At 35.1% G+C, this 18881-nt stretch overlaps 1 protein-coding gene across 4 annotated transcripts in view; it reads right to left on the minus strand.

The window, feature by feature from the left end:
• Positions 1–224: 224 nt before the first annotated feature.
• The window catches only part of LOC110378817 (uncharacterized), a 165276-nt gene continuing 146619 nt past the window's right edge, over positions 225–18881 (minus strand). For all 4 annotated transcript variants that reach the window (XM_049848909.2, XM_049848907.2, XM_049848908.2 and 1 more), the window contains 2 exons: positions 3679–3847; positions 225–1876 (listed from right to left, as the gene is read on the minus strand). In XM_049848909.2, the coding sequence (XP_049704866.1) occupies positions 1232–1876; positions 3679–3847 (814 nt within the window). In that variant the 3' untranslated portion in view covers positions 225–1231. The remainder of the gene's footprint in view (positions 1877–3678; positions 3848–18881) is intronic.

An 18881-nucleotide genomic window follows, 5' to 3' on the forward strand; every position in this document is an offset into this window, starting at 1 on the left:
CTTGATTGTGTGTGTAATGTGTATGTGTGAGTGTTGTGTTATGCTCATTTGGAGAGGCGTACTTTCAGTAAGACTTTAATGTGCTGGCATGATCTGGATGTACCTAACAAATAAAATAAAACAATAGAATTTTCTTAAAAATGTATTTATTTTTCATTTTATTGTGCTCTTCAATATTTATTAAACGGACATTCTGTCCATGAATTTAATTACATAAGTGTTGCAACTCTCGATATAATACAAAATGAAACAATAAAATCGAATAAAAAATAAATAGTTATTCACTTAAATTAAATAAACAGATAAAAACAAAAACAACATTTTTGACGACCGAATAATATTTTCCATTTACAATACAAACGAAATGCTCAATTTTACGATGGCGAACAAACGTTAAAGTAGAAATATAAAAGCAGAATGGAGGACTAAATAAAATGGATGCTAAACAAAACGCAGTCAAGCTTTAATACTTTTAAGAGCTGTAAAAACAAATCGACGGATAGGAATTCGATACATTAACTTTAGCACCAAATGACAAAATCAAATAGTACAATATCGAATATCTGTGTGTATTCAAAAGAATATCTGTGTGATATATTCGAATGGAAAGTGGTACCTTTAATATGATATGATTATAAAATTCAACTTAGTACTCTTAAATAATTCATTTAACTACAATTTTTGTACATTATCTACAAATTCAGAAATTCATTTACATCATCATCTTTCCATAGTTTTTACACATGATCAATCATTAATCTGATAGGTTTCACAATTATTGTGATAATTTAAGGACTAGTTCGAAACTTACTAGGACGAAACCGCTATAGCTACCTAAAAATATGGTCACATGAATTTTGTACAAAACCATCGCTATACCAGCTAATAAAAATAACGATTTCATCAAAATATCGTATCGCTAAAATCTAGAGGGACAGACTCTCTACCAAGCAATAAATTTTGTACAATTGTGTAGAAAAGTAGTCCCTAAGACGTTTAAGGTTCATAAATATTCGACAGTAACTAATATTCAACGATTAAGTTCACCGTCTCGGAAGGCATGAGAGAATTGAGGCCGCTGAATAAGTTAGGCCATGAAAGACAAAGTAAAACTACTAAATGCAAAATTGATTACATTAACCGTGATTCAACACTATTCACTTCGTCACTATTCACTGGAAGTGTTATGGCACGACTGTCACATCAGTAGCCGAGAGCACGACATGTCTGTTCATGACATCGGTATCTCTGCAGACAATCGGTGTCTGGACGATGCCCGAGTGCCGCACGTCCCGCACGTATTATTACTATAGCCGGAATCCGAGCCAAATGAGGAGTCTCCACTGGGAGGCTTCGGTGAAGCCCGGGGTCCTCTCCAACAGGCAATTCCTGGCAATTCACCGCCAGGCCAGGCACCTCCCGCACTCATCGGCAGGGGGCCTTGTGGCCTTGCTCCAACCGTTCCAACTTGAGGATACAATCTTAATAGAGCATCCAAAAGAACACCTTCATGGAACTCTGTAGGATCAGGCGGTCCTGGTGGATGGATATGACGCTGCATTCTGTGTTGTGCCCGTCGTCTTTCCAAAGACTTGGGTCTTCTATCCATTCGCTGTTGTCTAGGCCGATGGGGAAGAGACTGGGGGGCTGGTGGTCTTGAGCAGGTTCGACATGGAGCTGCCTCGCCGACGAGGCTGAGTTCGTCTTCGGCGAAGTGGTCGTCACTGTGTAGGGAGTCGTCTGACCTGTGGGGTAACTCTTCGTATAGAGGAGCCCCACAGGTGTCGCCACCACAGCTGTTCCCACCTCGCCACGTGCCGCCTGAGCCGCAAACGAAGACTCGGCTTGGGCAGTTTGGTCTTTTCGTTTCCACCATCTGTAAAAAGAAATTTAATTTAGTACAATGATTTCATTATACAGGAAATAAATCACGACTGGTATAATGATCAAATGGAGTTGGAGGGTTTGTTTCTCTTGGTCAGGACTTTTGTAGCGAATTAAACCACAAAGCAGACCGGTTAATTAAAACAAAGTCAACGTTGAAATATGAACACAAACAGCAAAGTTATCGAACAACTAAAATTCAAAGCAATCATAATTTCTTTGAAGGGTAATCAGACAAATCTTTTCGAGACAGAATTTTGAGAAAATATTAAACGTCTAGATCTATTTGAAAGTCAATTAAAACGTGTTAAGTTCAGGTCTAGACCGAAGTACAGACTTGTAAAGGCCAAACGGGGAACTTTGACAGTTTAACAAGATCTCAAAAGTTTTGGGTTAATTCTCGAAATTTTTCACTAACACGCTACACAGGTTGTTTAGACTAAATTAAGTTTGGTGGTTGACAGATGTTCGTGAAACTACTTCGAACTAGAACTAAATGTTATGTTAGTCGTGGCAAATTAATGTAGACAGCTTTCGTCGGCGTGGAATATAGCTTGAAACTTTGCATCTATTAATGGTTCTAACTGTACAAGAAGTCTAGTTAACATTTGGACGTGTTCTATGTAATTTATTTATTTGATACTTTTGTTTTGGGTTAGTACTTTAAAAGTTTTCTCGACAAAAAAACACATGCTCTTTCCAAGATATTCGTCCCAACATCATACTCAAAAAAAGTCATCCAAGTGTTAAAGTCCTATTCATCGCGATCATCAATTTCCTCTATCCCAAAAGGGTACACTTAACCGAGTAATGATTCTAATGAATATGGACGCGACAAATGGACTCGGTAACTCTGAGCGACATGAACCATTTCATTACTTCTTCCCCGAAGATATGTCAGGTCATCTACTAGATTAACTTTGAAGGCCCTTAGACCCTCGTCTTGCGTGTCTGGAAGGCATACTGGCTGGAAATTCTTAGTTTCGCCTCTGTCAATATTGGGATCCCACAAAGTAGTGCTTCGAGGACGTGTGCTGTTTTTGTTATGAGACAGTTTTCTAGGGTTCGTTATTGGGGTATTTGGGCGTGTGTTTTTGGAAGTTTTTTTTATATATTGAAGTTGGATAAGGAAGAATACTTTGGTAACATTTGTTAAATTATGAACCAAAACTCCGTAAATGTTTGCCTTTCATTAATTTCGCGATATTATACTTTCTTCTTCACTGACAAACTTAACTGTATCGTCTATCCACTTTTATTGTCAGAAAATCAAACATGGACATAAAAATAGGTGCTGTCTAGTATCCAAACAAATCGACGGTACAAAATAGGTATTTTCTTCCCTCAGGCTGTGTCCGACCCGAGATATTTTATTTATAAAATTGATAGTACTAAAGTGATTGAGTCGCAATCACTTTCCTAACAAGTTAACTAAAGCTACTTTATTGACCTTTTTGGATTGGTTTGAAGGTACTCGTAGGATTTACTTTAGGAGTAAGCTACTTTCAATGTAAATATTTTGGTATAAATTCATCATGATTTTATGAGAGATTTTTCTCGGGATAATGTACTTATTCGTTTTTCAATTAATTTCGTAGCAAAAGCCATCCAGTTATTTTCTCAATAACTGGATAATCTCAATACTGGTGGTCGTTTAGTTATTATTTCAAACTTTATCCATAACATAGTCATTGATGCAACTGCCCATTGTTACAAACGACCCCCATTGCTTGTATCGAACATCAAAAGTACCCAAAATCTTTTAACGTGCTCTAAGAAAAATTCTTTGCTTACCTCCAACTGTGGTTCCAGTTCTGGTCTATGTGGTAATGGTGGCCTCCTTGGCAGGTCCTGCAGGTCTTCGTAAAGAGGTGCTGGAGGTGGAGCCCGGCGTTGGGACCCACTGCCCTGGGTGGGGGCCGAGGACTTTGAAGGCAGAAGGTTGGTTACTTTCCTTTTGTGTCTATGGAAGAAGAGACAAGAGTTTGTTAATAAATGTGAACAGCGAAGTGATGTAATTCTTTATTTATGTTTTGATGATGCGTTTGGTAAATTTTGAAGATGTAGAAATTATTGGTAAAACTTTTTGGTAGGGTGGCGTTGAATAACTGTATATTCAATTAGGTCAAGTATATATTACAGATAAAAAATCGGTAAAAAAACTTTTAAGTTAAACGGTTTTATCTTATGTGTACTGAAAACTAGAAAATAAAAAAATAGTTACTTACCTGTCAACCTACGTAGGTGGTCCCGGTCATATTAGACTAAAATAAAAACGTGGGGCCCATTAACTATTGCTGTAGTACTTTCTTCTAGAGGTATAATAGGTGTGGATTGCATGGAGTTACTACAATCGTAACTGGAGATTTTGATAATCAATAATCAGCCGTAGCGGCTTCACCAACGAACGCCGAGCTCACGATCTACCAAAGTATAAAGATATGCTTTGCCATAGGTAGGATTTCACAGGGGCCCCACGTTTTTATTTTAATTTAATATGACCGGGACCACCTACGTAGGTTGACAGGTAAGTAACTATTTTTTTATTTTCTAGTTTTCAGTACACATAAGATAAAACCGTTTAACTTAAAAGTTTTTACCGATTTTTATTTTCTAGTTTTAGTATTTAATGAAAATGCCTACCGAATATTCCTCATTCTATCTAATTCATTTAGTGCATCATTATTACACGGTCTCTTACCTGACAATTTATTACAATTTAATTCCTCAATACATAGCCCTTCCAGAAACTTTTTTTTGTAACAACCCCAAAAATCATCACATGACCTCTCCTGCTGTGGGTCAGCAGCGGTGAGGAGTGCCAGACTCTTGACTAGAAACCGTTTTGTTCCGTCGTAGGCCTTTTATGTACCAGGGCCGCGGTAACTCTTCCGAAGGCCTTGGCCCTGTTGGGCCCCGCTGGAGTTACTGACAGTATATACACTGACAGATACCTACGTTATCCGCCATTTTGTAGCGGCCGCCATCTTGGATTTCATTTTTTATAGTATATTGTATTCTGCTTGTTGAGCCCTCTCATTTGATACCCATATTGATGGGATTGATAAAATCTTAGTTATCCGCCATTTTGTAGAGGCCGCCATCTTGGATTTTAATTGTATATAGTACATTGTATTCTACTGGTTGAGAACTTTCATTTGATACCCATATTGATGGGATTGATAAAACCTAAGTTATCCGCCATTTTGTAGCGGCCGCCATCTTGGATTTAAATTTTTTATAGTATATTGTATTCTGCTTGTTGAGCCCTTTCATTTGATACCCATATTGATGGGATTGATAAAATCTACGTTATCCGCCATTTTGTGCCGGCGGCCATATTGGATTTACAATGTTATTGATATTACTATATTGTATTGTCATCGGAATTAAAGGTGTATACAAAATTTCAGATTAATCGGATGACAGGAAGAGGGTGAAATTTGAATTACTAAATTTGACCCAAGAATGAATAAAACAAACGGGGTGAGCTAAATAAAACCGTTTAAAAACAGCTGCTCAGTAAATAATAAAAAATATCCATTAAAAATGAAAATACTACATTCCATCTTAGTAGGTCATGACTGAGTAATAATATTGCGTTTTCATAATTAATCCGAAGAAAATGTTTTTCTGCATAATTTCTTTATTCCGCTCATTACGTAGATAGGAAAAGCCATTGTGATTAAGATAACAGAATTAATTAATTGCTCTTACTGCTATTGAAGTACAAAGAAAATATCAAACAAAGGAAAAATACATTATAATGTCAGTTGAATTGTTTTTCCCTTGAAGGAGATAAGGCCAGTGTTGCAAGTGTTTTGCAATTTATTCAATAAAAATTATAGTTAAAAAAAAGTTGTAGTAGAACTACAACTTTTTTTCAAAAATCAAAAAATGCTAAAGTAGACAAAAGCCGATCCAATCCTAATAAAATATACTGTAAACTAAAGTTAAAAATAAACTCTTTATTATGAAAAGATATGTCCTACGATATTTCAATGGTAATGAATGGTATATGCTAGGTATAGGTGTGTCATAAGTACGAACTATAGATGTATTGGCTGAAGGAAGATATTCTATCTGGAAAGACCTTCACATTCATACAGAGAAGTATGGAAGTAAGAAACATGTTGCGACGACCCCAAACAATTTGATAAGAGACACGATGATAGGTACCTAAGGTATAATTTCAATGTTGCCATAACTTTTTTGATCAATTTACTTCGTACTAATATATTATCAACATAGCATTAGTTCCACGTGGGTTGCTTAGAGGTTTTGAATCACAAAAGAAAAATGAACTTATTATAAACCCATTAGATACGCTAACTTCACTTCTTAAAGCAGATGGTAGATTTTTTTCGACAAAAAAATATTGAAGAGTGCGTAGATAAATATAAACGGGTTCTGCAGAAAAATAGGCATGACAGTAGACATTAATTTTAATAGTCTACGGTATCAAAACTTCTTTTTCAATCCATAAAATATTGGCAGGACTGATAGTTCAGGAAAATACCTATTGTTATAGTTAACAACTTTTAAAGAAGATGTAATAATATTATGTTATCAAAGATTTCTCTTAATTTAAAAACATCAGAATCAGTACAGACACGTCATTATTTTTTAATCATTTTAAATTGAGATATTAAAATAACTGACAAGATATTAGTTCCCCATTGGAGACAAACAAAATACTTGCCAAAAAAAGTATTCAAACAAAATCCGGTTGCTTCCCCAAAGCCTTCTATTACGGAACTCTAATTTCAGGTAGCGGTTTTTAAGTACCAACGGATCATTTTATTATACCAAAGACTAATCGTAGGGTAGTTATGATTGGTATAATTGGTATAAAGTACGGTCCACTTGATTAAGACGTTTGTACGAAAATATAGCATATGCGTTCTTTTTTGCGATGCTTTTTTTGAAGCTGAATGATGATATTTGCTTTGTGATTTTGAGGTAAGAAGATAATTTAATAATGCTTTGGAATTTTTTGTGTAATTTTAATTGTTGGTTGCGATATTGCGGATTAGTATTGTGTTTGATACGATTATATTATTGAACTTATTCTCAAAGAAATCGAAAGATCTCTTTATGCGTTTATAGATTATTGAATGTCTTCATACTTAAGAGCCTCATTTTTGCATAGGTACAATTATAACAGTAAAGGCGTCTAGACAGATTTCAGCCACGTAAGATGAGCCAGCAACGTTTGCACAATATACATAAATACTCGTAAAATATTGCCTATCTCAATCTCTATATCTACATTTCTAATCCAGCTTAACAACCATTTACCTTAAATACAACCTTAAACCCAAAGCTCATATAATGAAAATCCAAAACAATAAACTGTACGTAATCCTTATAAAGTTTTTTTCGACTACAAATGTCGTTGCTTGCATGCGACATGTCGGACTGTCGGTGCTACAAAGACTCGACAAGTCGTGTCGACCACCCACTGAAAACGACCCGGGTATTGTAGTCGGGTTGTTGAGAAGTGGCCTGTGACTATTTATTTGGTGGTTTTCATTTGTTTTGTGTGGTGGCTAGTTTTAGTTTTAAAGTGAAATTGTTGGTAGGCTAGAATATGTGATTGGTAAGGTTAAGGTGTTTTCATCGGCAGATAAAGCAGAGGAAATGATGATAATGAGGAATAAACATGTTTATAAATATGTTTTGAATACCACTTAAAACAGTAGTACCAGTGATAAACTTAATGTATCTATATGTAAAAAAATCCTCGAAAAGTCAGTAGTAATCAATAGACAAAAATTACCTACATCTTCATTTATTTATTTACACATTTTTGTACGCGCAAATAAACAAAAACAATCTTTTTAAAAATAAAAAACACTGAGAGAAAATATCAAAGGAGTTTACGTCCAATTTTAACCAAGCGTACTATAGCTTACACCCAACCTTATCCACGGCGCATACTTTATCTGTTATCTCATTTTTTAAAGATAATTCTATTCTAGCTTCCTTAAAACATTAATCCAAACTAATCTCTAAAATCATCCAGATAAAGTGCCTAATCCATTGAACTTTTACATTGACATATGGCTTATCTAAACTAGGGAAGGGAAGCGAAACTTTCTGTCGACTATCGATAAAGTCAATAACATAAATCAAGTTAATACCGACCGACAGTTATCCAGTAAATACAAATAATTTGATTCCGTGTCGCGATTTCATCGATATGGATAAAAAGGTCGTAATTAATATACTCTATTTTAATCGATTGTTTAATTCTTTGAGATTAGACCAATTTATGGGTATCGATTAGGTTATTCGATTCTGATTTTAATCGATTAGGAATGTTTGTTTTTGCCCTTTTTCTGGTTTGTTGTAATAAATAAGAAGGTTATTTTATAAATATTTATAAGCATTTGTAGGAAGTTTGGGTTGTTTTTCAAGTTTTGTAATGTATGTTAGAGGAAATGGCTTAATGGCGGCAATAAGCACGAGAAGATATTTTGTAACTGCTACTTTACTTATACAACCAATTTGAAAGTATCTAGTGATATAATTATGCTTATTTCAAACTTATCTCATTAGAAGTTGAAATTCATGTAAAAAGATATTTAGATCATAACGTATGAGTGAGTAGAAACCCACTTTTATACATACGTTACGGCTACGGTAATGCCTTATTCTAAGTAAAATTTAAGGAAAACATTTAAATAATTCTACTTCAAGAAACATACATACGAACGTTAGACAAAAATTAATGTTCAGAAAAAACTAAATAAATTATTCACAAATTGTACTCTCCAAAATGTGTAACCGGGCCGTACGGAGACAATTTATATCCCAAAGGACTGGAACGTTTCGTAGAAATAGGCATATCAATATTTAATAATATTTACGACTTACCTAAAAACCTACTGTATAAACACACTGCAAACTAAAAAGTCGGCCAATAGTTGACCCGATGGCATGCAATTTTGTTTAAATAATTTTTTCATCATCATCATTTGGCCTTTTTATCTTACCACAGCTGGGCACAGGCCTCCTCTCACACTGAGAAAGATTCTTAATTCCAATCAAAGTTTTCAATTGGTCTGATACCGACTTACGTATATCTTTGTAATGTGCATACTACCATTATTCATCTCCATACTGATTTATGAGCCCAAACTAACTATCGGCCGACTAAAAGTTTGCAGTGTATGTTAAAAGAGTGGTTGAATTTGGCCATTTGCAATATTAAACTTTGCCTTTTTTAATATCGCAAAATAAAGGTTTTAAGCCATTTGTACATACTAAATATTTGAAGTATTTAGATCGCGAATATAAGACTCTGGCAGGAGCAAAGTCGTGTGTTTAGTCGGTTATCTAATATTTATTGAAGGTGAAAAATTTCAGGTTTTAATATCTACAGTTTTTAGGGCACCTTTTGACAAATACGTTTTTATCGCTCTCGGTTTTTTATTACCCTTCTGTGTTAAGGTTTTTTCACAAACATTGAATACTTCGTGAGACAAAGTTTTAGAAAAGTGAAACTAAGCCTTGCTTAAACAGACAACAGCTTTTTTGTTTTATGTGACTAAATTGAATATGGGTTCTTGAACTTCTTGATTTGGAATTCTTAAATGAAATATTAGGTACGCTTGAATGAATTATGTGATGACCTGGATGCCTACCATCGAGACTAGTGTTACTCGAAGATTGTTGAGACAGGATAAGGAGGTCTTTGCCCAGCATCGGAACAGTGCAGGCTAAAAAAATATCTGAGCGCTGAATAGGTACATGCTGGTAAACTTACATTAATTAAGGCTAGTAAAACGACACTCCTACACCAATTATTTTACTACTCCAAACCAACATCTAACACCAAAATTTCGAAACCACAAAAATTTGTCACATCATACCCACGTCTTGCCCAACAGCCAACACTACTGCTAAATCGATGTAGACTTAGCGTTTTGTCGATAACCGCAGGTGTCGTATTACTCGATCCGTTTACTGGCACGTCACTAAGTGTAAACGACGTGTTATGAGGTTGATAGACGTATGAGTCCAGTCTTAGAGACATGTGCATTCCGTGACAGGTGTGAGCCGTGACGCTTGACGCGTGAAATGACGTGGCCTGTCACGCTATTTTTTTATTTTTTAAATATTTTTTTTGTGTATGTAGAATAGAGTTGGGCATTTTGAAATTGTAATTATATAGTATTTTATTTTTTTGTGATGTAAATTAAATTGTCAGTAATATTCGTAAGTGATGTCTGTTAATTGTAAATTAATAGTAAAAAGTTATTTATTTATAATTTTCAATTGTATAAGACCAGCATTAAAATACTTAGTTTGAAGTATTATTTTTATTTATATTAAATTTATCAGCTTACTTTCAACAATCTTTATGTGTTTTACACATTCACAAAACCTTTTTAATTCATCTTCACTAATTTCAAGTACCATCTCTCGTATTAGATACTCTACATAAAGGTGCGGTAACACTACACAGTTACCTACATACAGTGCACGTTAATGTAATTAGATTTACGTCAAAGTAACCACACAAAGGAGTAAGTTGCAAGTATCTTTCTACCTTAATGCTAAGCGTAGTAACCTGAATTGGTAAGTACTAGCTTATTTGTGAAATTAGACTTTCGTGCCGTGTATTGGGAATTTAATGATAAAATAGATGAATAGTCTTTTGTATTTAAGAAAATAAATGAAGGTTTTGCTTATATATTTTGATGTAAATAAGTATGTATTTTATATTGTTACAGAATAATTATTTTGTTACATGATTCCTTTTATGAGGTGGGTAATAAAATTTCATTAAAACTTGCATTGTATTAAAAAGAAGGCAATTTTATTGTATCAATTTACAATGTAAGGAAAGCTGAGAAAGTAGTACATAAAAAAGGATCGTACTTACTTTTATTACGTTTTATGTACCAAAAATGGCTGAACCAGTTGTGAAAACATAATAAAATTGGAATCATATAGTTCGCGATTGAATTTAATTTTTATAGTTACTTGCTTGTAGATCAATTAGCCCTTTGGTGGGCCAAAGTTTTACACCTATCTAATAATATCTACTAGTATTACATGTTAACAAAATCTTATCTCTTACACCATAAAATCCCATCAGGTACCCGACATTGATGGGGGTCCAATTAGAGCAACATCCGTTGATAACAGCTCACTGAACACGCTTTAGTTGGCGCCTGGGAAGTGTGAGACCGCCTTTACTAAGACATTATTACGTGTAACATAGCAAGTGATAGAAATTCCCACTGTCTTTTTTTGACCGATCAAATTGGAATTTTTTACTGTCTTGTTAAGATGGTATGCTGAAAATTTTATTGACATAATTTATGTGGTATTTTAAAAGCTGCAATTCGAAAGAGAAAATGTGAATGAGTACAAAAATAAGCATCGAAATGAATTCAAAACATTATGAGAATAGAGGTTGAATTTCAGAATAATAAATTAATGCAGTCGTTAAGGAATTGTATGTAGAGCTTTTCCAGCCACACTAATGGACTTAGTAGCTCGTAAATATACAGTTTTTATTGCCAACTGCTTTAATAAACTGCTTGAGTAATCAGGAAGATTAATGCTGCGTTTATATCACTAGCCTTTATGGGGGTGAAATTATTTCTGTTTACAAATACGAGCAAAACACTCCGACTTTAAAAATATTTTTTATTTTTAACCTGTACATCAAAATATAAAATTATGACAGTAGCAATCTCTATCAGATTACAACCATATGCCATCAAATTCGAACACCTAATAAGTGATGAAGAGGTGTCAAAATTTCGAGGGTTGTAAGCGTTCAACTATGGCGTGGCTTAAACAAAAGCAGATTAAGTTACAGCCAGTTCCTTGCGTGATACTGACAGCGTACTATGTAGCCACTTAGCCGAATGTACAGTTTAAAGTACCAACGCTTGTTCTACGGTTAGCAAAGAAACTTCGTTAAGTGTATTAGCAAAGGTGAATATTTGCTCTGGATGTCGCTTTCAGGAGAATTTTCACGACAGAATTCCGCACAATGTATTACGCTTTTAAAGGTACTGAAAATAGGATTTGGCGCGCGAAATGGAGACAATGGGTAGGTAAACGCGATGTGGGATTTCCTTTTAAATTCAGTCCCGAGAATTGGCAAACCACATATTTTGAAAGCCAATAGTCTGCTCGAGATTTTGGGAACTGGTTGAATATACAGACAGAAATAAAGGCTTTTTGGCTTCTAGTGCGGGAATTTTAGTAATTCTTGTAAAAGTAGATTTAACATAAAGCAACACCGAGTTTATTTTGGTACCGTTTTTCCTTGTTATGTAGAGAATTTTTATTAAAAAAAATCTTATTTTACTAGCCTGTTATATTTTTCTTTAATTCTTGTGATCTCAATATGAGATCTATGCACGTTATTTGACCTTAGAACTGAGATAAATTTAGTTTATTTTCGAGTTTTAGATTTTTTACCTTTACTGAAATTCTCTATCATTAACCCCTTAAAAATATATGCTAACCAGCCCAGCTTGTTATAGCAAAAATATAGCGGTTTCCAAGAACACTATTACGGCATATATTTTGTCAAGTCGGGAAAGTTTGCAAAGAGGAAATTGGTAAATCGAAGTTCGTCCGACTGGTGGACTTGGTAAGAAAATATTCTAAATTGCTTTTGATATTTTCATAAAGTTCTTGTTTTGGTTTGCAGTGTTTTCTCTAGTTTGTTTGGGTAAATATGCGGTTTTGAGGACCTTGATAGACCAAAGACCAGTTGGTGATTTTACAACTTTCTCTTCTTTAAAAGAATATGGTATTAAATAGAGCTGTTAAAAATACTTATGCTCATTTAAGATGCAATAATAATTCGGATTTTTTGTTAATAATTACTTTGAGTGACCTGTTTTTGTCTTTATAATTTTGAATTGTAATATATATTAGTTTTGATTTGATATGAAAAATAACCGCAAATATACATTAACTTTTAAAGCAAATAAACAAATTCACAAACTTCAAATGGCAGGTGAAATGTTATAATACCTTGCATATCTAAATTCAGTTGTTCACCTGTTTTACGACCACAAAACAGATAAAACATGTTTCTTAATCATTTTTGGATTACCATAAAAATAAAGGTTGTAAACAAAAGAAAATATTGACTCCTAAAAGTAAAGGTTCGTATACAATGGTGGTAGAAAACCGACTGTTATGAATATAGCGTGTCATTGCTTTGAGACACATTGACAGGAAGTTGGGCTTACTTATACGAGGAACTAATTTATATTTCGCCAAGTGGTGTTTGTGGCAATGCTGCCAGTCTTTTGGGTACATTACCCAGTGACAGCGATGAGGAGCAATTTTTTGATGCCCTGTATTAGTTTTAAGTTGTATATATATAAAAGTTTATTTTATTTTTGAATTGAATAAATATTTCTATTTTATTTATACTTGATATTGTAGGTTTAAAAAGTATAAGATTCTGATATTTTTTTTTTGTTATTTCGTTTACACAAAAATGAATCACGAGAAGTTAAAATAATCAATACAAAGAAAACTATACTTTCTAAACTATTAGTACCATATTTCATAAATAATGATTACTCATCTTAATTTGTGACTGAATGCAAGTGCATGTGCATAAGAGTAGTACTACATCCTGCATACAAGCCTCAGTTTGAGTTGAGTTATTTATTTGAGTTTCAGTGTTGAGTTATTGAGTTTGAGTTTATCGTCTCGCGGAATTAACGCTATATATTTTCCCTAACATTTTATGAATAACCTTATCGTTACAATCAATTTAAAACCCAAATTTCTGGCATCCGTTGGCCAAACTTATCAGCCGTGTGTCCAACCCACGATGCGTGAAATGCACCCAAGCTATTCAAATCAGCGCAAGCCACAAAAACAGAATTGAGATATTATGCAAATACCTGATTGTATGCAGATGGCCGATAATAGGCTACACTTAGAAATCGACGTTCAATTCTCCATAATGAGTAAGACAATAGGCTTAATAAAGCCGTTGACTATACAAGGTTTTGATCAAGATACAACCAATAATTGGCTGTTGAGGTGGGCGTGGCTTAGAAATTGCACCGTGTACGGCACACAAAAAATGTTACGCTCTGCTTACTATTTGGGGTCAGGGTGGAGGTATGTAAACTTTTTTGGACGTTAGGTACTCGATTTACATATCGCTTGAGTTTGATAAACGGTTCGTGGGATATTTCGTAATTGTTTTGTTTTTTGCTGTGTTTTGAATATGGAACTTTATATTGTCATGGCTGGGCTTGAGTGTACATGAGTGTATGATTGGTATCACTCAAAATGGCCGCTTGGGTATGTCATGCGTGAAATGATACTCGAACTATATTTTTAAAAATTAGGGATTGACTTTGAGGACAAATAAGAATAATGTAAGTTATTTCTTTGGTCTAAATTAAAACTTCAAAGACAAAACATATTGACAAAGAGTCAAAGCGAATTACTTTTCCAAACGCAACGTTGCAGCTGCTGGTAAATTAATTTCCAACGAATTCAGAACCAACACATATTTGAAATGAGTAAATACAAAGCATTTATAACAAGGTACACAAAACCAAACAATTTAATTAAAATTAAAAATTAATTAACAGCATAAATAAAACAACACTTCTAGTTAAAACAATGCAATGTAATAGCGTTTTTACTTTTAAAATAAAAACGTTTCGCAAGCTACTAGAGTGCTAAGCTTTTATACCAGGTCGGCTCTTGTGAAAAGTGGGGGCCCTAAACAAAGCCTTGTAAATAGTGCATTGTTCTTAGAGCCCCGCTAGAGAGACCCCTAACAAGTTTGTGGGGATTTCAAGATCACAATTTTATTTTTAAGGGGCTGTTATGCTCGTGTTTAAAGTTAGGGTCGTTGAAAAGGATCGAGAGAAAGGTTTTTTTTTGGGGCGCGATTCTATTGTTTTTTTTTAGGGGGATTCAGGACCTAGGTTGATGACCTGAAAAGGTCAGGATTTTTAGATCGATAAGTGTGGTAGTGTGGTAGTCGTGGTGGCCTAGTGGGTAAAGGACCAACCTCAAGTATGAGGGCGCGGGGTCGATCCCAGGTCAGGCAAGTACCAATGCAACTTTTCTAAGTTTGTATGTACTTTCTAAGTATATCTTAGACACCATTGACTGTGTTTCGGATGGCACGTTAAACTGTAGGTCCCGGCTGTCAGTGAACATCCTTGGCAGTCGTTACGGGTAGTCAGAAGCCAGAAAGTCTGACACCAGTCTAACCAAGGGGTATCGGGTTGCCCGGGTTACTGGGTTGAGGAGGTCAGATAGGCAGTCGCTTCTTGTAAAGCACTGGTACTCAGCTGAATCCGGTTAGACTGGAAGCCGACCCCAACGTGATTGGGAAAAGGCTCGGAGGATGATGAAGTGTGGTAGTGTGGCAACCTAGTTTTGAGTCTTATTTATGGGGAAGTTAGAATTGAATTATCAAGTTCCTTAAGTAGCTAAAATTAATGTTTATTTTGAGAATTGTCGTATATGTTTGTCCAAACACCATAATGAGGTATAAATGGCGATACAAAATTGCAGATTATATTTTAAGTATATTTAAGATGGATAAAACTGGATCGTTAAACAATGGAATAAATTAAACCGGCTAACTTAATTCACTTAACATTTTATTCGCTAAAAACCGACAATCTAATTTAAAATTCCCTTGGCTCGATAATACACAATTAAACCTTTCCCAGCATTAATTCGCAAAAAGACAGACTGATGTCTCAATCGTATTTATTTCAATTACAAATCAGCTTGAATATTCATATGCCGAAAGCTATAAGTGTGTCTAGAACGTGCGCAAGAGTGGGCCCGCCCCCCACGCTGATTGGCTGGCCAATTTCGAATTGGCCAATGGCGTTCGCGCGGGAAATGCTTGGTGTAATTTTGGCATAATTAGTCACGCATCAGAGTAGAGCGGTTGTGTGTGAAGAAAAAAAATATTCGTCTGTTTGCTGTCTGACATCCATTGTTTGGGATCGAGTTAGTTTATGTGCCATTGTTTTTAAAGTAATTGTTATATTGTTTTGAAGACATTGAGGTATCTAGAGAAGTTATCACTGAATTAGTTTTGGTGATGTGATTAATTTTTGAAGCATTTATTACCTTATGACTAATTACTGAGATAGATAAAGCGTGTTTCGTTGGCAGTCACTATAACCATTTGAAAATTTAAAAGTATTTACTCAATAGATATTCGAAACATTTGTTGACTGTTATAACTATGAAACTAGAAGGAAAGCTTGATATAAAAACCTCGCAGGATATGATAAAACGCGATAAGTTAAACTACCGCCGCAGTAAATAATTTCTAGAGTCAACTCTCTTAACTTATACTAGAAAAGGTAGATCTTTCTTAACTTTCTCATATAAAACTATTCTTCGCAGAAATTATGGAACTAGGATTATCTTCCTTACAAAGATTCTGTTTTTTAAAAAGCTTGAGTCCATGTAAAATATTGTATAGTCAGCTGCAACCTGTTACTCTAAATTCACCCTGACATAGTAAAAGGCTAGGCACATAGCATATAATGAGAACCAAATACATACATTATTCAGCTACATAACCCAATAAACAACCTTAAGACACAACTATCCCAAACATATCAACTTAACCCACATCCAAGGGACATCCCGAATCAATGGGACCGCAGTAAATCAAGTGCCAGCCCACAGAGGAAGGAAATATAGCGGAGACGCCATGAGGAAGGTAGGTCAGACGCCTTCTTGTAGGTCAAGCAACGCTCGGTAGGCGTGATCAGTTACTAGAACTAACGAGACATTCAAATTCAAAAATGTTAAAGATTAGTCTTGATTGACGGGTGATTTTATTTTGAAAACAATAGGCGGGTAGGTAAGCATAGAAGTCGTGGAAGTCGTGGTGGCCTAGTGGGCAAAAAACCAACCTCTCGAGTATGAGGGCGCGGGTTCGATTCCAGATCAGGCAAATTCCAATGCCACTTTTCTAAGTTTGTATGTACTTTCTAAGTATGTCTTAGACACCAACGACCGTGTTTCGGATGGCACGTTTAACTGTAGGTCCCGGCTGTCATTGAACATCCATTGGCATTTTGACGTGCTACTTTCTTAAAAGATTTTGCGTTATGACATCTCCACTAGTCCTTTCTTCTCCATGTGCCAACCCAATATAATTCGTGTTAACTCACAGAACAAACGTTATCTTCGCACAGATTACATAGAGGGCGCTGTAACCGCGGGCTACCGATTTAGCCATGTAATATTGACGTTTCATATGATTTATGAACTATAAACACTGGTAACATTGTTCTGAGTTTGGTCTTGAATAGATAGGCGTTAGATATGTGGTGTGTTCTAAGTTTTGATTTCATTGTTTTGTGTGCTCTGGCTTTTGACTTTAAGGTCTTTGATTTGGATGAATTAAGTTAAAAAGTAAGTCTTTCATTGTGAATGTTGTTTTTCATCTTTATGAATAAATTATTGATGTTGTTTTTTTTCAAGATTTAGTTTGGATACATTATGTTCTAATGTTCTTATATCCTTATCCTTAATTATTTTACCATCGAGGATTTGAAGAGTTGTATTTTGGGTTGCGTTTGATAAATCTTCGGGCAATATTTTTTCCTGATTGTTTCCTTTAAGACTCCTACCTCAATTCTTAAGATTTCCCTTCAAGACTAAAACACCTGTCATCTAACAAAATCCACTTCAAACCGAAGTACCAATTACAGACAAAGATTCAGGTACCACCGTAACACTAGACACGAATAACCTATCGTGCTTCATATGAACCCCACAATTTCACCACATGCAGCTCCGAGTAGTCACGAAGTATCCCGAATAGTTCCGACAGAGTTCTGGTCGACTGCGTAAGCGCAAACTACAGACTGAATAGTCGGCTGACAGTTGCCAATGGTTGGCATAAATCTTTTACACATATAAAAGAAAGTCGTGTTAGTTACACTACTTATAATTCAAGAATGGACGAACCGTTTCAAGCTGAAAATTAGAGAGGAGGATAAAATTAGAGGTTAGACCCGGGAGAAGGACATAGAACATTTTTTTCACTATCCAGGTACAGGAATTAGTTATCTCGGGACGCGGGTGAAACCGCGGGCGAAAACTAGTTCCTTATAACATAAACTTGATTCCAATCAACGTTTTTAGTCGGTCTGATACCGGCTACATACCTTGTCTTTCTAATGTGCGTTTATGTATCTGCATACTGATTTATGAGACCAAACAAACTATCGGCCGACTAAAAGTTGGTAGTCTGCGGGTACTCTAACTACGGAAGGCGGTGACTTGATTACAGATTTGCGTTCCTGCCCACCCTGTCTACGTCAGTGTGCGTTATAGTGATGCGTTCCGGTTTACGATTGCTTCATTTTGTGTGAGGTAATTTGAGACGATGATGGGAACTTTGTTTTGGTGGTAAAAAGATATTTGAGGAGTGCTAGTGTGTGAACTTTTATGGTCAAACTGCTGAGATGGAAAAACTTGTATTTTCAAATAGGGAAACAAGATATTTTTGATAGTTACTGAGGCAAAGTAAACTGGAACACTCTCTTCTTATGAAAACGTCCTCAGTCAGTTAAAAGTTGAAAGTAAGGCAAAGATTTTAGATTAAGATCCGAAGATGAAGATTAGTGAACCAAATAACTCATAGGATTTTAATTTATCCGATAAAAACTTTAGAGTTAAACTTTAAAAAAATCAGTGTATTTTTAATACTTCTTGATTGTTAAAATAGCTTCAATAATTTCACTTAACTTACGAAGCTCTGACCAACACACATCTATTCCTGGTTCACTTCCCGGTTGGTGTCATTATTTGATAGATTTCGCTTCGACAAGATTGCGTGTTCCATTCTACGTAGGTGATCTGTTATCCCTGTCTAACCAGCTACGGGAGAAAGAGATAGGCGTAGGTGGACAATTAAGCCGTAACCGAAAGTGGGACGTTTATTATTGTTTCTTATTTGTGATATTTGAAAT

The sequence above is a fragment of the Helicoverpa armigera genome, chromosome 20 (assembly GCF_030705265.1).
Source record: "Helicoverpa armigera isolate CAAS_96S chromosome 20, ASM3070526v1, whole genome shotgun sequence".
NCBI lineage: Eukaryota > Metazoa > Arthropoda > Insecta > Lepidoptera > Noctuidae > Helicoverpa > Helicoverpa armigera.